The sequence below is a fragment of the Etheostoma spectabile genome, chromosome 24, assembly GCF_008692095.1.
Source record: "Etheostoma spectabile isolate EspeVRDwgs_2016 chromosome 24, UIUC_Espe_1.0, whole genome shotgun sequence".
NCBI classification, from domain to species: Eukaryota; Metazoa; Chordata; class Actinopteri; order Perciformes; family Percidae; genus Etheostoma; species Etheostoma spectabile.
The window spans coordinates 12,009,265-12,034,970 of NC_045756.1; the positions used below are offsets into that span (position 1 = coordinate 12,009,265).

General features: G+C 44.5%; 1 protein-coding gene across 1 annotated transcript in view; it reads right to left on the reverse strand.

Annotated features, from left to right (window-relative positions):
• Window positions 1-16,805, reverse strand: part of LOC116674116 (Krueppel-like factor 7) — a 34,835-nt gene extending 18,030 nt beyond the window's left edge. The window contains exon 1 of the mRNA XM_032506615.1: window positions 16,448-16,805. Within this exon, the coding sequence (XP_032362506.1) occupies window positions 16,448-16,627 (180 nt within the window). The 5' untranslated portion in view covers window positions 16,628-16,805. The remainder of the gene's footprint in view (window positions 1-16,447) is intronic.
• Between the last annotated feature and the right edge of the window lie 8,901 nt (window positions 16,806-25,706).

The window sequence follows — 25,706 nt, forward strand, 5'->3', positions numbered from 1 at the left end:
GGCTAAAAACTGTGTCTGGAACGCAGCATTCAACTTGCTTGATTTGCTTGACAAAACTTCCACAAAAAAAAACCAAATACATGTTGACAATTTTCCTTAAATACATGAAATGATTTCTCATGATGATGATTCTCAAAATAGTTGACTCAATTCTTAGCTTACATGTGTGTTTCTTCTGGTTTTCTTGCCATAACCAACGTCACTTCCAAGAAGGGTTGATGAGTGGAGCACAGCAGCGCTTCATTGCACAGCTAATTACCATGACGATTATCAGCTGTGGCTTCAGTCACACTCAGCCTCCAAGAGTGTAAAACAAAATACATGCTTTTTAAGTAGTATTTGGAATTGACAGTTTATATGAATGTATGGGATAGCTGTGGCTTTTATAGGACAATGGAAATAGCTCTACAACAAGGAAAGGTTGTCAGTCAAAACTGATCTTCAGATGATGAGCAAGTGTGGTCATCTGTGCTTCATCTTGTGTTTGTCATTAAAACATCCAGAAGGTGTCCAGTTCAGCAGTGTTTAGTGCAAAACGTGCACTCTCCTCTACATGCTGTTTCTCCTCCTACTCATAAATAAACATATGTCCTATTTGTGGAAGAATGAATGTGAAAACAAGAAGACTCAGCAGCCCACAGAAGTGTATTTACTCAAATAGGAATAATATGCAGTTAGGGTTGGGTTTAGGGTCAGGTCACTGCAGTTTTAGTTCAACTCACTTTAATCCTGTCCTCTTTACTTGGGCTTTACTGAAAAAATCCATAAATATTCAAGCTCAAAATGCTAAAACAAAAAGCCAAAAAAAAGGAAAGAAAGGGGCCCATAGACAAATGCACTTTAATTGTTTTGCTGTACACACACACACACACACACACACACACACTGAATCCCTCATGCAGAACCCACCTCAGGTCAGTGAATCCTGAAACACAGCAGGTGTGAGAAATAAATGCTGATCACAAGACCTGCTTCTCGCAAAGTAAAGCAGGCTTTTTCTCTGACTTTTAAGTTATAAAAAGTCACTCTCTCTCTCTCTCTCTCTCTTTCTCCTCTGTCTCACCCTCTCCTCCCCTCTTCCACGGGGCCCTCGGCCTGGCAGCTGATCCTCTCTCCTCCCTTCACATTTGGCCTGCGCCAAGCCGCCTGCCATCACCATCAAAGCGCAGGCTGCCTCCCAACTGTTAGCACCCCGCTAGGTCGCTAATAAAAAGCCTGGGTTATAAATATGAACAGAAGAGCATGCATAATGGCCTAAAGGAAGGCCCAAAACACCACTAAACAGATAAATGTAATGGGGTGGATACGGCTCATTAATTTTAGAATAATCATGTTTAGTTTTTACAGATGCCGTGATAGAGACAAGGTGCTATGAATAATATCCAGTGCTGATGCTATCAGGGTTGAAAAGGGCACGACTATACGGGGGCCACGGAGCTGGAGGGGGTGATGCAGCGCTATTGTTACATGCAATGGGTTTGGGGGGTGCTGTCACATCTTTTTAAAGATGACCCATGATTCCCTGCAGCATCTTCCTTGAATAGCTGTGTCATTCAGGATTATGTAGAATTTTACAGTACTTCAAGGCGGGTTAGGTGTTTCCTAGTTAAGCTAACCGGCTAATGACGGCTGATGTGAGAGTGTTTTTTTGTTTTGAAACTCTGCCTTAAATTGAATAAACATAGGTATTCTTAGTTATTATTATTTTTTTATACATTTGTGGCTTCTGAATATTGTATTTGTTGTGATGGGGCTGAATCCATGTGTGGTGTCGACATTTGATGCATTCATCACTGCAAAACATCTTTTTGCGCAGAATTTGCTTTTAATTGTTGTCATTTTCCACAAATTGGAAAAAGATTCCTTTTCAACCCCAACATGACATTTTCATTACTTGGTTGGGCCATGTTTATATCTAGCAGGGGTTTGATTATTCATTTTTAAAGTGAGTAACATTCACGCCATGGGTGAATTAACACCGGCTTCTCATCTTTTGTTGTTTCCCATTTGACTGACTCAACAGTCTGTTGCTTGTTGTGTGCTTTGGTTTAAATTGCTAAATGTCATTGGCCACAGAATCTAAAAGGGGCCTTGGTTTGATTCAGAGGGTGTAAGTGCAATGAAACCACAGCTCTGATTGAAAACCTTCTGAGACATAAATCAGTTTTACCCTTCAAGAAAGGCTGCACAACTATCACAACAATAGGAGCTTCTGGCCTGCAGGTAAGCAAATTGTCTTTATCCTTTTTTTCCTCATTCTTTTGATTTCATTTTTATTACTCACTGTATAACTTTACTGACTTTGTTTACAGCCATCTTTGTTATTGCTGTTTGTAATTCAGCACCACACTTGGCACTTTTATCGAAGGAAAAGTTTGGGCAGTTAATCCAGAAGGGCAGTCTTTCACAGAGTGTGTGTACGTGAGTGTGTCTATGCACATGTGTGTCTTATCCTGCCATAGTGTGTTATAGGGCCTGTGTCTCTCATTGATCTGGTGAGCCAGGCCGAGCCATCACTTTGAGGTGACAGCTAAATGACCAGTAGCCCTAGGCACCGGCCATCTCCCCAACAGCCTTGGTGTGTTTGCGTCGCAGTGCCTAATCGATACGAAATGATACCGCGCAGGAGCTCATCAGCGGTGGCCGTCGCAGTTGACAGGGACGGTAATCTATAGCTTCACTGAGCAATACTCACACAGCCCCCCCAACCCATATGCACACAAAATCTCAGAAAAGCACCACCTCCCATCTAAGCTGCCCTTCAGGGTTTTTGCTCCTTCCTGTGGACTCACTAAGAACTCCGGCGCCCAGATATCAGACTCCTTCGAGAGCAGCATGGCGTCATCGGTGGATCCCAGTTGAGCGGGGGGAAACCTGCCTAAGGGGCCAGGAGGAGGGGAAGGGCGGAGAGAGGGGGGGGGGGGGGAGAGAGATTTTCCTCGACACTGATCTGAATAGCCGAGCGCATTCGCTTCACCCTGTTATTCTCAACGGAGAGAGCAGCAGGGGGGGGCAGTGTTTGGCCGGAGGGATCTTAGAGCTCCTGATGCCCCGACAGGGCTCCGCAGCAACGAAGCAAAGGAGAGACAGAGGGAGCAGAGACACAAAGAGAAAGAGCTAGAGGGGAGAGACGGAGCTAATTCATCTGCCTTCCCTGAGAGAAGAAGGAAGAGACAGACAGGTGGAAGAGGAAAAAACGGGCCTCTAGTCGAGCTTTGCAAAGAATTGCGTTGGAGATTATGGGAGGAAAGTTTACACAGAGTGCAAAGGGGGGAAGTCACAGCATCTTCCCAGCTATAGGTGCATAAGCAAAAAAAAACTTTGCTGATTAGAGGGGGAAAAGAAAGAGAGGGAAAGATATGAAGCTTGAAAAGCCACAGACAGGAAACAGGAGTCTTCCTCCTCACTAACTAACAGCTCCATCTCTCCAGGCAGCCGAGCCTCACCTAGCTTCAGATAACACGCCACGGAAACAGCTTAATTACACACACAGCCTTATCAGACGACATTAGCCTCACAGTAATAATCAGGGCCGCCGTCAGCCTCTCCGTCAAAGGCTGGCAACGCAGCACCTCGAGGCAGTTTTACACAGTGCAGGCTTCAGGCTGATAACAGACGCTGCCAGTTGTTAAATCACGATTTGCTGACGTGAGTTTGAGGGAATAATGCACATGTGGTTGTAAACCTGACACCTCCTTTGCACACAGTCAATTTTTGTTCAGATGGATGCGCTAATAGACTCTTGAAACGGTTTTCAGGCAGCAAATTCAATTTTGTCTTGTTGGACTAAATGCTTAGATTTACATTTTACGCACTTAAGCTGACACTGTAATTCAAGGTCCAGTCTTCGGCGTGTTGCTCTTGGACATGGGAATGGAACCCTGTGATTGTTTCCTTTGCGGAATAGCATTAGGATCAGTTTTGCGGTAAGACATCTTCCCGCTAAGCCCTCAGTTACAGTCGGTTTACGCGACACGTTTATGTGTGTTTGTGTGTGATGGAGAATCTTCAAAGCACCTTTCATCTGGCAGGAATGCCACACCGATGGAGCACTCAGAGAACAAAAACCTGTGTGACCCCTGCCTAATGGAGCAGAAAGACATTTCCCATTGCTTTTTCTGAGCAGACACAACAGAAACCACACATCCGCATCATCCCCGACACAAGGGACCTCCACTCTGTCTTCCCATTACACAACATGGACGCCAATATGAAGAACCTCTCTGCAAAAAGTTATTTAAAGAAATGTTGTTACAAGCAACGGATCCACTTGGTCCTTAAAGTGCTAAAAGAAAGTCAATCTGAACGTCTACATTTCTGCTTAACTTGGATTTATATGAAAAAATCATTAAACCCAAAAATGATGGACCAAAATGAACAAATTCACTGGTTCTAGCTTTCCAAAATCAGTGCTGCTTTTTTGTCCTACAACAACAACAAAACTGCTGTCACAGACAAAGCTTCGCATATATCCTCTAAATACTGAAAGTAGCCTGACAAGTAAACAGCTTGCCGACCTTAAGCGTGATACAGACATTATTAAGAGGTCTTAGGCCCAGAATACAACAAGAGTACTACGTATAAAGACCTCTGCTGCTCCGTATCAATGGCTTGTGACAAAGTGTGGAAAATGCCTTTGTTCTGGTATTAAGTCGAGGATCACAGAGGTGAGGGTGAAATAGGATAGAGGAGAGAACAGAGGAGGACCGAAGAAGCATCTTGAGACTGAAGAAGATGAATGATGGAGAGGAGGGCGAGGTTGGAGCGCAGAGGAGAATAGCAAGGCATGGAGGATGGGGGGTGGGGGGGAGGGTAGGGGATAAGGGAGGGATTGGGGTATAATCCCGACGAGTGGAGCCGTGTTGCACTCGCTGGGGAGGGGAACTCTGTCTCTCTTTAACTGGATTTTGGTGAGCTGCTGTTTATCGGCGTTTGAGTCGCCAAGCGCTCCCTCTCAGTTGTCAAAGCCATCCTAATCTAATCAGGAGACATTTCAGCCATTTTGCTTTCAACACGGCAGAGTGTTGTTTATCGGACACGTTTGTGTGCTCGTGTGTGTGAATGAACCAGAATAATGTATGTGTGCGGGTACATGGATGGAGGGGGTCGGCGACAACAGAGGTTTTACACCGGGGTTAGCAGCTTGCAGCAGGATTTGGGGAGTCTGCGCTCCGGATGTGGGGACCCCATTGTGTGCGGCAGGCTGGCTAATCTTCATTACCGCACACAATGACGGGGCGAGAGAATGGGGCCTTGGCTGGAAAAGGCATGGAAAAACAAAAAAGAGTGGCGAGCAGCGAAAGAGAAAGAGAGAGGGGAGGAGGGCTGAAAATGACAGAGGGGAGAGGAGAGAGGGGAGAGATAAAGGGAACCGTGAAGCGGAAAAACTCAGCTTCCTCCTCATACAGTGCAAGTCAGAAAGGGCCGCTCGGTATCCCGATCACGTCCACAAACCGTGAAGTGCAACTGTGGCGCCGTGCCCGCACTGATAAGAGCCAGAATGGTTCATTCTTACATGCTTCTCTACAGCTGCAAAGAAAGCAACCTCTGTTTCTTGCATGCCATCTGGTCTTGTGTTTCACCTGCAGGTGTTGTGTAACACTGTGTGACGCTTGTCTGCTAGGGCCACAGTTTCAGGCTTTGTCACTCCAAACATTCGGGTTAGCTAAGAAGCAAAAGGGGTGGTGAATGTGCGATTGGCACGAGCACGCGGCAAGAAAACGAGCAGGATGAAGCAGGTCAGTGGCACAGTCTTTTGAGGCCGAGGTGGATTAGCCCAGGATCGCAGACGTGCTGGAGTGTGTGTGTTTTTTTAGCGGGTGGAGAATCTGTGAAGTTACGCAAGAGCGTGTACATCCCGGCGACTTTATGTGTATCCGAGAGCGTGCAAACAGGAGGTGGGGCTCTGTCGGTTCCTCTTTATTCCCACGTCAGTGCTTTCAAAACAAACCTGAGCGACAAAGATTAGCCCAAGCCGCTTAAAATATTGAAAGACGTCTCCTCGCCACAGCTACTGCTGTGGGCTGTCCTCCAAGAGATAGGAGAGAGAGCGAGAGAGAGAGCAAGAGAGAGAGAGAGAGCGCATGGGAGTTTAGGTTGGACAAGGATGGGCGGAGGCAGCGTGGCGGGCTGAACCTGTTCACCCCTCTGTGCCGAGCGGCTGGCTTTTCAGTGGTAAGCATAAACGGAGGGCAAGGACTTTTCAACCCAATTTCACCCTGACAATGCATGGCGGCTCAGCGGGGAGGGAAAGAGAGCAGTTAGATGCACTGAGAAAGGTGTTAGGATCTCATTGACTTTGGCCTTTAGCTCTATATGTGTTGGTGTGTGTGTGCTTTGATTGCTGTGCCACAAGTATAGCGTTCAGTTTGAGAAAGCGTGTGATTACAGGGCAAAGGGTGAAGCCCAGAATAAGAGCTGCGCTATGGTTTGGGGATAAGTTTAAAGGCAGGCAATTGAAAGTGTTTTCTAATTAATGGGAGGTCGTGATAGTTCCATTGAAACATGTGCAACATGAAAACAAGTGCGTGTGTGTGTGTGTGTGTGTGTGTGTGTGTGCGTGTGTGTGTGTGTGTGTGTGTGTGTGTGCATGTGACACATACAGTATGCACACCAGCTGCTCCGCTGAATATTCTAGGGAGAAAACAGCCACTTTATTTTTTGATGCACACACACAAGTACAGTACAAACACACACATACAAACCCAATGAACTCTGTCTGTGAAGCTCTCTCTGTCGCTGTCTCGCTTTTACAAACACACACACACACACACACACACACACACACACACACACACACACACACACACACACACAGCAATGAAAATTATTGATGTGCTCTCTTATAAAACAGTGGCTGCTCCCTAAAGTATTCCTGGCAACATCACAGGCTGAAAATAGCTACCGACCCAAATAACTCTCCTCGCCGGAACGAAGACGGAGCCAGACCACGGCCACCGGCGACTGGCTTTACTAATTGGCATCATTTTACAATGAAACAATATCTGGGGCAAAAGATGGAATTACACACATAGCAGTAAACTGGAGAGTGGGCAAATGTGCTGTCTAGCCACACATATGCTTGCAGAGACGAGTAGGGAGTGAAGGGGGGGGGGGGGGGGCGTGCTTTCGTTCTTGTTAGCATAAGTTATCAAATTCTCTTCATTGAAAATACGCGAGGGAAAATTGGGTAGTGAAACATTTATGCGACACCATCAGCTTAGTTAAAAGATAGGAAAAACATCTACAGCAGGGGTTCTTAAATGTTTTTAAATCACAGATTCCCATACGGATAGTTTGTTTCTGATTGATTTAGCGTTGAATAATAGAATTTAGGACTCTGCTTTGAGATGGATACAGCCACATGCTCACACATTTAGTAGAGCACATTGGGTGTAAGTCTGGAGAATGACACACAGATTCAAAGTCTGAATTCTGGTGAGAATACAACTTCTTGCAATGCAAATCTTGTTGTTCAGGTATCTTCTAAGAATCAAGTTTAAATTGAATTGAATTGAATTTGAGTAACAACCTGTCATTTCCCTTTTTTTAACAACACAGCCACAATTTTAAGCTTGATTTATATGCAAAACAAGTTTAATATTTGTACTTTCCTGAAAACTTGTGCACCCTTTTTATCTCCTAATTTCTTATAAATAAATTAAAATGACTTGATAATGAGAATGTATGTACAGATTAACATCATTTACCTCCAGGAAATCCACTTTTCAGGAATAAAAAAACACGTCTTGCATCCAAAATCTTTGAAATGGCACACTGTGTTTGCCCAAGGCCCTGCACTTATGTCAGCCACAAGACTCCACTAAAACACCCGGTTCAAGACCAAGAAAGTCCCCAACACTGTAACACACATCCTGTGAACTGCTCACACACACACTCACATGCAAGTACTGTACATAAAGGGAGAGGTAGAGGGAAGAAGGCATAAACACAGATGTCTTTTGGCAGTCCAAATCTTAATTAGCACCAGGAGATTCATCTAATCAAAGGGTTGCCAGCCTATCATTAAGGCTAAAACACACACTGCTCCCCTCACATACCAGCACAGAACAATGGGAAACAGAGGTACGCTGTCACGCTGATGAATGGCTCTTCCCACAGGTCTCATTAAATCACAGAAGGGCACTTCCCAGGCCGTTCGAAGAGTTAAGCAGGGTGCAAAATCACCCTCTCTGACTGTCTACTGTGACTACTTTTCTACTTTACAGCCTTTTTGTTCCAAGGCTGCTTGTCAAAATAATATTTTTCTTAGTGAAAATGTGTGCTTTTAGGCATTGACATATAGGCTAATCCCAATTCAAGCTGAATTTCCCTGGTTTTTAAGGATAAAAGTCCTATCTTATTCAGACAACTCAGCCCTGCAGCGGTTTGGAATGACAGAAACTACATGATGTACCCAGTTGGCTGGATATACCAGTGTCTTTAGGGTAATTAGGGACCCAGTTTAATCTTCCAGAGAATTTAGCATCCGCTGCTGACAATGGAAAACATCCTTTTGCTGTCTCCGAGCACCCATCTGAGTCCTCAAATACATGAAATCAAAATAAAGCTTCTTTATAAGATTAAAAAAAAATAATAATAATTGGAGAAAAAAACTAGTAGTGGAAGTAGTGATGAAAGAAGAAAAGAAGAATGAGGAATCTTTAGAGATCGGATAGATGGATGGAAGGACTGAGATACTGAAGGGGGAAAAAAGGTCCTGACACCCAGGCCAACCAGGCAGACCTCTTTGGAGCAGCGAGCCATAGCAGGTGGAAAAACACCACTGTCTTTGCATGTTGGACAACTGCAGCTGAGTCTGGCATGCAAAGCGCGCACACACGTGACTGCATAGATACTTGGTGTCGCTTACATAACACCGCTAAAAGTCACACCTCTTCTCAAAACCGACAACTGGCATTGTTCTTTGCTGGACTCATACAACATAACGTGATTTTAAAAGACCTTAACAAAAGCGCACGCTTCTAAAAAGTCAACAAGGCCTGCCTTGGTAACTCAGCTGTGATCTTCACCGATGACTGTCTCGCTTTGTAAACTATCTGACCGGTTTCAGAGCGCAGGGCGTCCTTGCGGCTGTCACCACCAAGAGCTTAGGGCCGTGATTGATGACCGGCTTTGGATGACAACAACAAGCAGTGGTGTTTACTCAGGGCAAATTGCCCTTGTCTCTTTCCACCTTCCATCTCTTTCTCCCCCTTTTCTCTCGCTCAATCTTTGGAGAGAGATGGTCCACATGGCTGCGTCTCTGGTTTCTGGATGGCTACGAGTCCCTCGGGGTGGGATTAGCCTCCCAGAATGACAGCTAAACAAACAAATAGGCCAAAGCTGGCCTTCCTGCTTGCCAAGGCTGCCTAGCAACAGGTAGGCAGTAAGATGGGAGGTAACGCTTGGTATGCCACAGCCACTGATGGCTATAAAAATGCCTGGACATGGCGCAAATGTGTGGCCATAATCAAAGCCAATAGATTTTTATAGATGTGAACATGCTGGAAGATTAAACACATTGCGGTCCAAGCAGGAAATAATTAGGACGTAACCACGGCAACAGACAGATTACTTGAAGCCTTTAGATACTTAAGGCAGTGATTCAAGGAAATGATTTTGTGTCATTTAAAATACATATCGCTGACGTGTCACTACATGGCAACATCAGCAACGACAGTGAGTCATCTTTCATCATCTTTTATCTTTGATAAAGCTCATAAACATAGTCAGACACTGTATTGGCCCTCCAGGCCCAGGCTGACAGTAAAAATCAAAACACATGTTCTCATAATAGAAACTTACACATCCACAAATGTTTATAGCGGATGACAGCAAGCAGTTTAACTGTAATACTGTTAAATACTGTTTCTTAGCAACACACTTCCAGGAAATCCCAGCACCTGACCAAAAAATTGCACTTAATACCCAGTAAAACATGGAATAAATAAACGTAAAACCTGTTAATAAGTAGTAACCAGACTGTTTCTCACTGCTTCCAGGCTTTCTGCTAAGCTAAGCTAACCATGGCCTTGTTTAATGGACAGATATGACAGTGGTATTGATAGTCTCTTCTAACTCTCAGCGAGGATGGGAATACATGTCGAATTATTCCTTTAAGCCTATTATTTGCATGATGAAAAGTAAAGCAGGTGGTAGTTTGTCCCGGTCTGTCCCCTGTCCACTGACGCATGCAGAGCTGATATCAGAATGCCTATTCTTGTCTGTGATAGATGCAACTACTCTTTTAATGCAACGATTCCACCAGCAGCTCGGTGCCATTATTTGGGACGCATTCTGGGTAAATGAGCCTTTCTTCCGCATTGTGCCAAATGTTGATTGCATAACACTCCTGAGTTTTGACTTTTTTGCAGAAAGACTGACTTTAAATGGGGGTTAGAGCAGGGCAAATCAAACAAGGCAGCTGTGACTCTGTCTTCTCAGAATTCAAGAAAGAGAGACGGCGCGAGAGAACGAGTCATGAGATGAAGAGAGAGGGAGAGAGAGAGATTTCGTGGTAAATCCAAAGCATAAAACGAGTGCCTGTGACTCTCTCTTCCTTTCTCTTTTCTCCCTGCGGTTGCCAAGCCGGATGGCAGCAGCGAAGCATGTCGGATCACTGTAAGGTGCTGTAACGGCTTCCCGATTTCGCCTCAAATGATGTGAAAGTCATTGCCAAGCCATGTGTGCCGGTGTGAGGCGAAAAAAATGACTGGCTCGTCTTCTCACTGTTAATCAAACCTGGGGTGGCAGAGCGTTTTGCAGACGGAAGCCATACATAAAGATGTGCTTGTTCACAACGCTCCTGTTTCCCCCCCTTCCTCTCGTCTTCCCCTTGCTGAGTTTTTTTTCCTACACCACGTCCTCTCCTTCTCTCTCTGACGGGCCAGTCACCAGAGCATCAGACAAATGAATGCATCCTCCGCGTCCTCTCTTTCATCAGCGCTTCCAACCTTTTCATCAACGCCCATAAAGCAGTAGAAGGCACCTATCACTGGCAATCGCCTCTCAGCTGCCTGAGTGATGAGACAGAGGTGGCAGAGTTCAGTAAGCGCTCTTATGGCAGAATGGATGTTACTGGGTCAGGGGGTCGCTTGCACATCTCATTACACAGCATACGCAGACACACAAAACCTGTGCACTTGCATGTGGCGGTGTGCACAGATAACACATCCAAAACAATGGAGATCTGAGCATGTACAACATATTGGCAAGTCAAACCTGTGCGGATGCATGCATGCAACACAGATAAACGAGAATGAGGGTGTTCTTATTTCTGGAGTTTAAACTATGGGTAAAATGGCAAAGCTAAACTCCTAGAAAACAGCAAGCCCTGTCTTGTTAACATAACTGCTGCTGCTGCTCAGAAGCCAAATTGAGTTTTTGCTGTTACAGCTCATTCATCTGTTTATACTAATTAGATGAACTCATGGCTCTTTCGGTAGAGTCTCCCCCACCTCCAGACATGCATCTTTTCTTCAAATCGATGCATTGAGTGATAACCTTGTGGCTGAAAACACTTAAAAGCATACAGGGGAGATGCTGCATGGGGCACAAAGGCTTCCCTTCATGCCTCGGTCAGCACTGGCCGGGCCATGTCAAACAGATTCTACATGGCATCCATCTTCAAGATCTTCTGACTGCTATGGGGTTAGACGACAACACTGCAAGAAATCAATTCTATATTCAACATAAGAGTGTCATGAGGTTGCAAAGGGCTCGTCAGAATACTTTGAGGATGTCTGGGAATTAACTGCAGCTACAGTATAAAGGACTGGTGTATTGTATGAATTACACAAACTCTTAGGAATGAATGTAGTGTCCCGTTTGGGGTGAAACTGCAATGCAACTGGCCTGCCTTCCATCACATTTTGAATGGTTTTGTTCAAACTGGACCAGATGTCAGTTAAACTAAAAGAGAATGAGGAGGAGAGCATCCAAACTTGATTTCAGGAATTCCACATGTCATACTTACAGTTGATGTGACATTTTAATAAAGCCACAGGCGCGGAACGAAGACACCACCAGGAGCTCTTTGGAGACAAATAAGATTAAGTCCCAGTTTGTCCTTCCTCCTCCTGCTCACAGAATACTGAACTGCGCCCATTGCAGGATTGATTTAATTTTAATTTGCATGTAATTACATCAAATAGCAGCAAGTAAAAGGTCACAGAGCAGAGAAGAGATGGGGTGTGTTTTTACCTGGTCATTTAAGCTTCCCATACCTGGACGAGTAATACATGATTCAGACAATCATATCATAAATCATATGTTCTTATTGCTGGTACTGGTGATGCAAAGCAAAGAAGAGTGACTTGGGGAACACTGTTACATGACATACGCTGTGTTATAGCAGAACACACACCAGTCTTACACAACAGCCCTGCAGACATCAAAAATCCATACTGTGCTAATTCTATAAGAGGAAAGCAAGGAAAAAAAGAGAATTGAGAAACAAGGGATGGAGGAAGACGGAGACAGGAAGGAGGGGGCCAGTTGGCTGCGCTCCCCAGTACGCCTGCTGTGTGTGAGAAAGCAGCTGTGGCCTACTGAGGATTACATAACATACTGAGACACAGACGCACCGGCGTCCACGTAAGCAGACATACACACGGCAGCGTATGGACGCGTATGGATATTTACAATTTTGCTGCAGATTCCCTGCTCTGTCTTTCTTATTGCTCTTTTGTTGGGTACTCCTTATTGTGATCTCTCTAAGGGCCGAGGTAGGGGTCGCCATGCAATCTCTCTGACCCTGACCACAGCTTTAGGAGAGACTTCTCCTTTGAAGGCCTCAGACAAAATATAAAAAACTCCATCTGTCTGCATCTCTGCTTCTCCATCCTGTTCCCCAGGACACCATGCGTTGGTACCCTCTTCTTCTCTGACTGTCTTTTGTGTGTGTTTGTCGCTCCTTGGGGTGGGGGCGGGGGTGGGGAGTGGGGGACCAGACTGTGAAATGCGAAACCCTGCAGCGAGGTGAATGTGCATGCTCTGCAACTTCTTCCTCCACCTCTACGGTTGCTCCCCCACCTACAGACGGTGCCGCTGCTGCCTGGGAAATGGGCTTGTTAACGAGTGGCGAGCAAGAAGCGGATGTAAGTGGATGCATCTGAGCACGCAGGCTTGCTTATGGAGGTTGCGCCGAAGCGCCCCGCTGCTCCTTCCACATTTAGAAACACTGAAGCCATGTGTGATCTACCCACATCCACATATAGAAGCCCTTAATGCACCGTGCAGCATCATACAGACATTTCGCTTGGATAGGCATCAGGCACACAGTCTGTGGTGTGTGTGGTGTGTGTGTGTGGTGTGTGTGTGTGTGGTGTGTGTGTGTGTGTGTGTGTGTGGTGTGTGTGTGTGTGTCTGTTAAGCCCCTAAAGAATAATATATGTATTGGAGGGTATGGAGTGTGTCCTGAGGTCAATGACAGACAGGCATTTGCGGTGTCCTGTTACCTCCTATCCGTCAGGGTCAAGTGCCGTGGATGAGGACACGTCATCGCCAGAGCATGAAGACGGTTAAAAGATCAGCCGGGAATTCAATCCAGATGTTTTGTCTTTCATATTTTAGTATCTGAATGCCCAGAGGATGCTGCTAAATGTTTGACAGTAAAGCCAAATGAGGCTTTATTATGCCAGTTTACAAAAGAGCATAACAAGCACTGGAAATTGCAGCCAAGATAAACACTGATTTCTTTTGGTATGAAGATGCAAGATTGCACATGTACACTTTGCTTTGAGGGAAACTGGGTTCTACTATAATAACTTCGTTATGACCAGCTATGCTTGTTCCAAATCCATCTCAGCCCTGCTGTTTGTTCCAACTATACACAACCAACTGTACTGGGATTTGGAAACGAGACAGAACAGTTCAGTTTGGCACTATTTAGTTCAATAATGGAACAAATAGCAGCCTCAAATGTACCATCTGCAGACCTCCAAAACACTTTTCTCTGTTTCTGTTCCCCTTCCCCCCATAACCGTCTGAATCATGCCTCACAGACACCAACAGTGGACACAGTCATCATTCTTGCCATTGCATCTCAGGGAGCCATTTAGGGTCCGACAACAACGGCCTCCTATCTCACCATCAAACCCCATAAAAGCATCCAATTCTAAATTGTGCCTGGAATACAGAGGGGATTGCTCAAACCGCGGGTGTCGGCTGGAGGCAGAGCTTTTAAGGCGAGCCACAACTCATAATTCATGTATTCAGGGGGGCTCGGTGGCATCTTCATGTTGTTACAATGAACACAAGGATTGCTTTGCCAAGAACATTTCTGAGCTGTGTGGGGTGAGGGGGGTTTCTTTTTTCCTTTTAAAAAGGAACTATTTTCTGGGCATTTGAGGCCTTTATTTCCACAGGACAGATGAAGACATGAAAGGAGAGAGAGAGGTGGAATGACATTCAGCAAAGGGGCGCAGGTCAGAGTTGAACCCGCAGCCACGGCATCGAGGAGTAAACCTCTACATGCGTGCACCTGCTTTACCAACTGAGCTAACCTGGCCACAGGGAGAGGGGATTTCAAAGTGTGGGGCAACTCGTAATCCTTGTGCTCACAAGGACACAATGCAATCTTCTTATCCCAAATAAGGGTTGTTGCAAAAACTTTGATATTCACTGCAATGATCCGTTATGGGATGCAAGACAATGCTTTGAGTAAAAGCTTGCAAAATTGGAAAGGTGTTTTTAAGCCCTAAGAATGATACAGAGGCCCCGTTTTTAGTGTTTTCTTTAGTGATGGTCCTTTTGCTATCAGCATTTAATGGATTTCATTACATTTTGATAGTAAAAGGACCATAATTAAGGTGCATGCAGATCTATAGATGCTATCAGAAAAAGAACCCGGTGACATTTCCTTTTTGAGAAGTTTATCAGTTTATGCCAGCCACGCTGAAGCCAGGTTCGATAGAAAGAGGTTATCCCTAAAATCAGATATCTCACAAGTAAAAATTATAATAAAAAAGAGCAGACTGTAAAAGTAAGAGCAGATATCAGCTTAAAAAAGAAGAAGAAAGAAAGAACATTATCCACATTTAACAGACATTGGCTGTTAAACTAGATGCTTTTCTTCAATTCCAAAATGGACGTTGTCCCAGGCTGAAAAATCTGCAGACATTTATAGTCTCCACCGATAAGAGCTTTTTATTGTTTTGCCTACACACAGCTGTCCCACTTCCATTTGCATTAGGTATTGATTTTGAAATGCAGGCCGTGGGTGAGAAACAGGGAGAGATATCCACTGCATATGGCACACGCAGGCCCGTGCCATTTGAAATCCACAGACAGCGGAGCTGTGAGTTGGAGACTTGTTAAAAGATGCGTCGGTGGCTAACAGTAGGATGCCAATTAGGCTGCTTGGCCACAACGAATGGATTCGCCGTCACGCACCGGTTTCTCTCTCTCTCTCCTTCTTCTCCGTCTCCCCCTATCACTCCCCCTCCCTCCTCCACCTCCCTATACGCAAGGAGCAGAGAAGTGGGGAAAAGCCGAAGCTCCTATTGCATGAACAATACCGGCATCAAATTTCCATGCAATGATTTTTTTTTTTTTTGCTCGGTCAGTCAAGCATGGAAAGCATCATCATCATCATCATAAGCAGCAGCAGCAGCCGCAGCAGCAGTAATGCAGGTGGCCCTTATTTAGACTTAGATCAAGGAAAACGAAGGGTTGTTAGTGGAAGATAGTGCTCAGGCTGAGAAACACTGAATAATTATTTAAAAAGGACACACTTTAAGCAATTTTACAGTAGAGAACACACACACGCACACACCCACACTAATAATAATGTGCAATGTGGAAATTTTAGCTGCACAAACTAAAAAAGATGTGGGATAGAGTGTGTGGAATATAATGGCCGTGTAAAGTGCCGGTGCTTCTCCCTATCACCATGTGGCCGCGTGGAACCCCGTGCTTATCTGCCTGAACTTGGATAGAGGAAGTGTGAGGTGCTAAAAATGTAGGGGACGGTTCTTCTTTTCCTGCGCAGCCTTCACACATTTATCCACCCCAGCATTTAGAGATGGTACAAAGCCAGACATGTTAGGGTATGTATTATGAATAAGTGAGGGGACTTCTCTCCATGCAGGGGGTTCAAAACTCAGTAATCTGAGGAATGTAGATGTATTATTCACGACCAATTCAGTCTCTATTATGGGATTCGGATCTTCATCTTTTCCAAATAGCAGTTGACAGCTTTATTACGCACCCGCGTGCGTTCGCATCTAATCCACTTTGCCATCTCTGGGAAAATTGTCTGCTATACGAGTGATGGAAAGCATTTCATCTCCTCATTTCCCCCTGAACTACACACATCCACGCTTTGAGGAAAAGTTGACGCCTGCGTCTCGAGCGCACGTGAACGCGAGCGAACTGTGTGGTTAAAGCTGTGTAACGAAGATGATGTAGGCTACACCAGCTAGGAACGAAAGTTGAGACATACCTGCTGCCAGTTTTCCTCCAGCGACGGCATGGCAGAGAAGTAGCCGGTGTCGTGAACAAGCTGAAGTTCCTGAAAGATACTGTGGTTCGCTAAGACATCCATGCTGACGCTCGGGGATGAAAAACAAGAATGATCCACAAGAAATATGCCTCCTTTTTTGGCTGTCTCAGACCTCTGCATCTACTTTTTTCATATTAGTCCATAAGAGGAGATCAATTGTTCAGTGTAGCGGCTGGGAATGTGGCGATTAGGGTCCCTGTACCTGCGCGCATTATCGGACTCGGTGCGTAAAAGAGACAGGGGGTGATGGAGGCTCCATGCGTATCCGTGTTGCCAAACTAGACACTGATACGGAGCCAAAGGAGAGGAGGGGCTTGGTAAAAGAAAGGGCGTTGCTTAGTTTGTCAATCAACTCCCCTGAGCGTCCATTTAAGGCGAATGGGCGGCTGAGGAGTTATTTGAGCCGCGGAGGAGCGTTGGAGAGGCGGGTTTAAGCAGATTTAGCGGTCGGGATTGGCTCTGGCGGCACGTCACTCAAGCCAACCATGGGCTCGATAGGTGAGCTATTTATGGATGGGTATATTAGATTTGGAAGAGGGTCTGAAAGGCTAGTCTAAGAGGAGAAGCCGTGGAGTAAACATCATGTGCTCACAAGCATTAGCTGGAAACAGTATTAATAGGCTGCTATATTGTTCCACAGTGTAAATATTAATTTAAAATGTGATGCAGGATGAGGCTGTAGGAAAAATATATCCCTGTGTAGGGAATCCATGCTTTAATAATGAGTTTATCGTAAACCTATCATACTTAATGATATTTTAATGTCCTATAATATCGCCATAATGCTGTTGGTGTGTTCCTGCTGAGACTGCATTATTAAATAGTGTCTGTATACTATATCCATGATAAGATTTAGTGTGTTTATTATATATTTGTAAAGCCATATTAGCGCTGTAATCCAATAGAACTCACAAGTTGTTCACTGGGGTTAAAAGTCATAAAATGTATGTGACAGGCAAGAAGCTTATCACACTGATCCACATTGATAAAAATCAGCCTCTGCACTCCTTTCATGCAGCTCCTGCTGTAAGTAAGAGTGTGTGTGTGTGTGTGTGTGTGTGTGTGTGTGTGTGTGTGTGTAATGATAGATAAGTAGCCAAATCTTCCTTGATGCGTCTTGTTTGGTGGTGTGAGTGATTCGTTCGGCCCGTGTAAGCCATCAAAATTTACACTTCCATGCAGGCTCAATAGTATTCTATCTGTCTCTCTGTCTCTCACACACACACACACACACACACACACACACACACACAACACACACAAAGTGTGTTGTAGTAGAGGCCTGTAATCTCATTACAGTGCGAGGGGAAGGCAGGCCAAGGGCCCCGGCTATACGATTTACACATGGCATTTTGGGAGAGAGAGCTCAGCGCAGACGGACGATGAAGCTCCTGCTGACATTTATCCATTTGACACAACTCACTCTGTCTCTCTCCGCTTCTTGTTCCTGCCTCTTTCTGTCTCTCATTTTCTATTTTTTCCCCCGGCCCCTCGCTCTTAAAGTCTGCCCCTTTTTATTTCTCTAAAACCATTCCTCTCACTCTGCCACTCCACATCCATCCCTCACTTCTCCCCCATAATCCTGTACCACGCTCTGTATTTTACTCGGATGTCTTGTGTACAAATGGAAAGATTACAGCGAGCTTCGACAGAAGGAAAACACATGACAGATTCATGAACGCAAGCGTCAACGGTTGCCATGCGTACGGCAGAGGTCGGACAGCTGACAAAAAAACAAAGAGAAAACAACAATCTGGCACGGCTACAGCATAGCATTCACATTCACCCTATGTGGTCCAATCACAAGTGGACCGCTCAGGTGCGACCGGTGGGAATGCATTGATGCATTGAGATCACTCAGACCAAATTCGGAAGTGGTTTATAAGCGCATAAGGCCACATTCTTTTTTCACGTGTGCTCGCAAATGCGTCCCCTGGGCTACACTGAAGGGTCGCCTACTTAACTGACATCCTTTTGCATAAGCAGAAGCACATAATTCTCAAATTCTGAATATTTCGGAAAGCCCATAAAATATATTACAGGTTCGTCAAACATCTTGGGCGATCTGGTTTGGCTGGAACACACACAGGAATAGACCCAGTTTGTATTGTTTTGATTTCTTCTTTTTTTAACACTTGTGTCGTCCTCCCATCAAATATGAAAATCAACACCTTTGTTGACACTTTTTATCAATGTTTTGTTACTTTTTCTTACATTTTTGTCCCTTTTTTCAACACTTTTTTGCCACTTTTTGACTTATTCACTCCAGTTTTACAGTTGTTTTTGGAATTTATGGTCAAGAAACCTCATTTATAGGAAATTATACCTAATGTTTGAGTTAGAAAAGCAGAAATGAGGAATTCTTTCGACTAAAATTAAAGGAATGGATGTTGATGGATGATCACAGACTGGAACATGTCAACTTTTACTCAAAACTGTTTCAAAACCACTTCAGTGTTTTTTTTTCAAACGCTATAAAATTGAATAAGACACCCCAAAATGAACGAAAGTCAAGATTTGTACTTGCCAAAGAGCGTTGTGTGGAATCAATTATGTTATTTTGGGGAATTAAAAGAACAGTGATGTAGGAAAACAGGTCAATTTGACCTGAAGACAATATGAGGGTTCCATTTCTATCAGACTCAGCGTGGGAAGTGCATTGCTGCCTCCAGTTGGCCACATCGCATTTGATGGCATCTTCGGGAAAATGATGTATGTTTGGATTTGCACATAGAGCAAGGTAAGTGAGATCTGATCTCCAGTGGTTGCTCAAGATACATTCTAATGCCAGGCATGAACAGATGTATGTAGAGCTTTCCACTTGTGATTGGATCTCGGAATTGGAAGACGCGTGTTAATACCAGATGTGAACAGGGCCTTTCTACAGTATAGCCGATCTCCACATGGCTGACAGTAGTGTAAAAATACTGAACAGATAAATCCTTATCATTTTTTTGTTCGCTGCATTGTTTATGTGGCTCTTTGGAGTAGAACCAAGGAAAAACAGTTACAACAAATTGTTTCAACAATGGTGAAAATGGTTCCACTTGAAAAAGTCAATATTTGTAAGCAGAGGCTTATTTTTGCTCATGAGTTGAGCTTTTAAAGAACCATGTTAATATCACAACACAGGGATCACAACAATGACTGGTTGAGGGTCCACAAGGATACCCTGTAGCTATGGGGGTTTGGACTGATGCTCATCATGTGACAAAAAACCCCCAACAATGAACAGCTGCAGCACACAGAACAAGTTTATTCATATCTTACGTTTTTTTTCTTCATATTTTAGTCTTTACTGCACTTTAAGTTTACATTCTACAGGTTTGAGTTGCCATGGAAAAAAGGTAAATTTAAGATAAAAAATCCAAAAGTCTCCCAGTGCAACCCCACTGCACTCTATAAAATGTTTTCCAGCCATAACAAAAGTCCACATTTCTACTTCCAGAAGTTCCATTTCCTGTGTCATAAAATGTTTAACATATAAAGCTGTATTATCTTCTTCATCTATTTAGAACAATATGACCAAAGAGCCTATCAATACAACTGACAGTATTTATAGCAGTGTAACAAATGTCACAGCAAAATATGAACCAACTAACGGAATAATCCGTCAAGAGATAAAATATCAACTCCAAAGTACGGCTATGCAACGTTAAATATTATTAGGGTCACTATGAACTTCATTTTGGAGTTTAAGACACGTTATACGTTATGTGGTAAGCAATAATGTGGGTAATCTTCCCATTTAAATTAATCTTCGTTTTTATTTCATCAGCTGGTCTTAAAGATCCCATTCGTTTCAAGAAAAATCTGTGAAAACTGTGAAACTGCAGTCATTTCACACTCATTTGAGGTTGCTAAAATGGTTTTGTTTTGCAGTGTACCACCCTGTCGGCATCACCGAGAAATGGCAGAACTGAAAGTCTCGTCATAGTTCACAGCCGTGTACCCCGTGCCCCTTCCTCCTCCTCCTCCTCCTCCTCCTCCTCTTCTTCTCCAGCCCGAAGCCCATGCATATCATAGATAAAAAAATAAGTGCTCACCATTATCCGTGGGCACACAGCGTTATATTGTGGATGCTGACATTGCTCTTACCTGGCAGTTGGTGCTTTTACTATATTAATAATGGAGCAGGCGCCATCCATCATGGGGATATGAGGCTGCTAATCATGTCAGTTCCCTGCATATTCACTCCTTTCAAATGAGGAGGAGAGGTAGTGGGGAGAGCGGCAGAGGAAGACAGAGGGGAAAGGAGGGAAAGCAGGAGAGTAACGGTGAGAAGCGGAGGTAAACAAAGAGAGGGGAAATGATAGAGAAAATGAGGGGAAGAGAGGAGGAAAGAGAGGGATGGAAGGGGACAACATCAATGTGCTGAACACATGACAGATGCCCTTGGCCTTTTGCAGAATGGCTTCCCTTTTGGCAGGAGTTAACCAGTGTATTTAAACAGGACAAGACGAATGGGACCTTTACTCCCCCTGCTCACTGAACCAGCCCATTTCTATTCCAACTCACAGCCTTCCCCCATGTGGGAATGCTAATGTGGTTAGCTGACATTGGCAGGGTTAAAAAAAAAAAAAAACTCGTCATATATTAATTGTAATAACTTCACTGCAACTCTTCTTGATGGGAATGAAGGGAGTTTTTCCAGCGATGGCGCTGCGTGTTGCTGCAAAAAACAGTAAAAAGTCTGAGTTTTATAAGCTTGGTTTCTGTGTAAAAAAACATGAAAAACTAGGATTTTAACCAAAGATGTTTCACTTGTTTTGAGAAGAAGAGTAAATCATTCTGTACTATGATACAATTGAGTTCCCCAAAAACAAGTCAGTTTGCATTGAAAATAGCACCTGATGTTTGCAGCAACACCCCCCCCCCCCCCCCCCCCACCAGCTCGCTTCTATCTCTTAGTCTCCAGCGACAGAGGGACCTTGCGTTGCTTTGCTTCGTTTGGTCTCATTTGGCATAATATGACATCCACATGCTCTGATGTGTCTGACCATAACATTTCCACAAACATGGCACTTATTTCAGTTTAAATGGCTTCAGCGGAATATGATGATAACCTTTGTGTTTAGAAGAAATAAGGATGTACAAATGCTCCTCCAACATCTGTCCTCGAGCATGCTGTTTGCTTGGCCATCAGCAAGGAAAAGGGAATTTGCTCGTGATTGATGGGCCTGGTTAAATAAAGATAAGATTTTGAAAACGTGGCCATATGTCTGGCGTATGCACCGTCTCTTTTGGCTGTGAGCCCGGATGCAGAACATCTTCAATATCCTGACGTCTTCTTTATGCTGTTCTTCCATAGGGGGGAGAGCAGTGGGTTAGGATAGAGGTGGAGGTGGGGCGAGGAAAGGGGGTGGGTTTCAGAGCGACAGGGAGACTGAGAAAAGCGATAATGAGCACTCGGGGCTGTCTGGGGTACAAACGGCTTCCTGCGCGAGATAGCTGCAAGGGAAGGGAATGGAAAAGGGGGTGGGGGTGGGGGGGGGGAGTGAAGGGAGCAAAGGGTGCAAGAGAAAGTGTCCTCTTAGCTGGTTGATGTTTGATGTGGCGCTGCAGCTTCCTACCCTGGGAAGAGCGAGCGGAAACACAGCCGGTGAGAAGGCCACGAGGGGCAGCTGTTAAATGCCAATTAGGCGACGATGAGTGGGAGACGGAAATACCCATTTGCACACACTCTCCTGCAAGGAGGCAGGGAGGAGTAGTCCAAAAAAGTGAAACAAATAGGGCCTAATCCCTGTCAGGTTTCCCAGAGTCGCTCTCCTTCTCGCCCTCTATCTCCCCTTCCCGCCTGTTAGGTAACGTCACGTCAGTGTCGGATGAAAATGTGGGTTATGATTCGCTGTTCCATTTAGTTCTGTCTCAGTCTGGCCTCTTCGGAAGGCCACTGACAGCAAGGTTTTGTAAGAGCTTGTCACATTATGCCACAGAACAATGCCCCGTGTCAGACGTCCAATTAGCGCGCGAATTCACTCACGTAGTTGGTCCGTGACACAGAAAATGATAAGGTAGGGTGGGCAAAATGGGGCCACAAAAATGTTGTTTTCAGTTATAAATAAGCTGTTTGAAGGGAGTCTTTAGTGGTGAGTGCGTGGGTGTGCTTATTCTTTGCTCATGTTTGTGTGCATTTGTTGTTGTATCCTTGCGTGTGTGTACACCCCCCATTTATAACTTCCATGTGGGTAGTGTTTGTGGGTAGTGTTTCCATAGTGTTTGTGTTATGCTTACACGGTCAGGGAGAACTTGGGTTGAAATTGGACTAGAGGAAGATGCGAAGAACATGGAATGTTTTGATTAATAATAATGAAGTATGTGTGTTTTAGGAGGAATAACAGACCTCCTCTGTAGGGAGCTACGGCAGGGGTAGCTATAGTGACGGTCCTGATGCTGTTTGCAGCACATGTTTGAATTTTCTGAATTTAGCACCTACAGCTGCGCACACCAACTCCATCTGTGTTACAAAAACATAATCAAGCTGCAGGATTTTCAAATCCTTTGTTCACATGAAACTGTACAACGGTCCTAAATTACCTTGATAGATTCATAATGGCTTTGAATGTGAAAGCATCATTCGTCATCAGGGTCACCGACAATGAATGAGTCTTTTCATGTCCGAGCTCCCAGTCAATCTTGTTTCTATGCACGCCACACATCTGATGCCTCAGTGATTTCCCCCGGCTGCTGCCTCAGATCTACCCGCACCATACTGTGTTTTGTATATTCATGTGTGTACCTTCCTATCTTAATCCTAGCTATTACTCGCATGGCTGGCCATGTCAAGGGGAGATTTGCTCACTCACAGCGAATGGGCCAATATTGACAGCACGCCCACCGCATCAGCGATCAGTGTTAGGGCTTAGCAAGCACTAGATTCACAGGTTTGAAGCTGAATTCAATGAGGAGGGCGGTGTGTCGGAAAACAATGCTCACGGGGAATCTATGCAAACGCTAAATGTTACTCTGTCAGGAGTAATCATTTATGTACAGTCTTTGTCCTATTGCCCCGAATGCATTATATTTTAATTTCCTGTTTTAGGTATTTTGGGCCTTAATCCCAAAAAATTAATTTTTTATTTTTGTTTTTTTAAGGGTTTAGCCCAAAATTTTTTGGCCCCCAAAAACATTGGCCTAATCCAAAAATCCCTCTTTACAAGGCTAATTAAATTTTAAATTTTTTGGTCTTTTTTTTGGGGTTTTCCCGCACAATGTTTTTATTTTGCCCCTTCCGGGGTCCGGTCAGGGCCCCAAAAGCTAAACCAAATTTGTTTTTAAACTGGGGCTGATGGGTCACCCCAAAAATCTTTCCCAAAAAAAACCCCCTTCCCCGGGCCCTTTTAATTTTTGGTTTTTCCTCCTGCCCCAAAAACACACCCAAAGGGAGGGGGTGACATTCAACCACATTTTGCCCAAAAAAAAAATTTTTACCCCCTTTTTAAAATTAAAAAAAAAAAAAAGCCAAGAAAAAGGGTCTTGAAAAAAGGGGTTTAAAGAGGATATTCCCCCAAAACCCCCATCTTTGTTTGGTCACGTCGCGCTGGCTTCCCGGAGGCGCTTGGCGAAACCCCTGGTTAAAAGTGGGAAGGTTCCCCAATGCCTCCACCATCCGCCCCTGCGGGCGGGGGTTCCCCAAGAAGCGTGCAAAAGCGTGAAATAAAGCGGCCCTCTTCTTAAGGTGAATCCCTTTGAGGGTTGATGCCCAATTGGCCATAGATTTGCAGTTTTAGTGCGGGCCGTCACGTTTTAACCCCCAAAGACTGTTTCAGGGACTGAAAGTCCAAACTGCCCAAAGTTTTGGCATTTGGTCGAGTTTTTTTTGGGGAAATACTTTTGGGGATTTTGGGGGAAAATCAAGCCCGGTACAAGGTTTAAACCCTTCTTATATCTTTATTTTAAGCAGAAGATAACAGTCCTTAACATGCAATATCTGGATCCATAAGCCCCAGGGAATCAAACTGTGAAAAAAGGTATTTGAGAAAGGGAAAACCCCTTTTTGCTCTGTACCAAACCCCTGGGGGGACCCAGGCCAGATGAACAACTCATTCCCCATGAAATGGATTTTTGTCTTAATGTGATTAGTCCTGTTGGTTTTTGGGGTTAGTTTTTTGAGTTTATTTAACTTATTTTTTTTCCCCTTTCCCCGCATTTCCCCCCAATCCAATAAGGGGGGGAAAAAAAAAAAGGGGGGGGGGGGGGGTCACTTTTGTTTCAAAAACAGTTTGCAGCGGCCCTTTGGAGGCACCCGGGCCCAAACCCCGACGGATCCCTCCCATCTAGAGGTCAAAAGTTGACGAAAAGCTGACTCCCCTTTCATCCGGCACAAAACCGGGTTCCGCTTTTTTTCCCGAGGCATGTCATATTTCAAAGGTGTTAGCGGAAGATTTAGCCCCAAAGCCCCCGCCGTCCTCTTCTTGGCGGGTTTAACCTTTGTGCTGTCGCATTTTGTTTTGCTTAATGAAATGTTTGAGTCTGGTTTGTGCGCCGTTTCAAGGAAAAAGCCCACTATTGCCGGTAAATTTTAGCGGTGACACCCAGCACCCACAGAGCCACCGATGTGTGGGGTGAAAGACCCTTTTTTACTAAACAGAGAGACAGGAAATGGTAAGGGAAAAAAAAGGAGGAAAGAGGAGGTTAAAGTAATAGTTGGTCCAAAGATGATCACACAAGTCCAAATTCTTTGCTCCAAAATAAAATTAAACCAACACATTTGGCAATTTCTCTTACACAACACAATTAGGGTTTTAGACCATCTACCTACATGTTGGATTTTGTGCTTGTAAAGATCTTAAAGCTTTTTTACGTCAGAACTTACAAAAGAGCATCACACATTTAACGGTGTTTTGTATACGCTGGTTTAAAGCTCTGGATGCAGAGATCAATACTGTATAAAAAAACATGTAGGGTTGCATTTCCTCTGTACTTCTCCAATCCCCCGAGTGCAGAGGCCATGTAGTCAGATACTGTAAATTCCCTTAAGACTATCGATTCAGGTTGCAGGTCTTGGAGTCCAGCGCTTCAACAACAGAGCAAACTGACCTCAGGTCAGGCAGTAAAGTAAAGCCAACACTGCTAAGTTGGACCATAAAGTTCTCTTAATAGTCATATTCAAAGATAGGCTTTGTGTGGTAATTTGATTTGCTGCAGAACAACAGCATGAAGGACCGGGGAGGGGGTTGCAGCCGAATGACAGTCATAT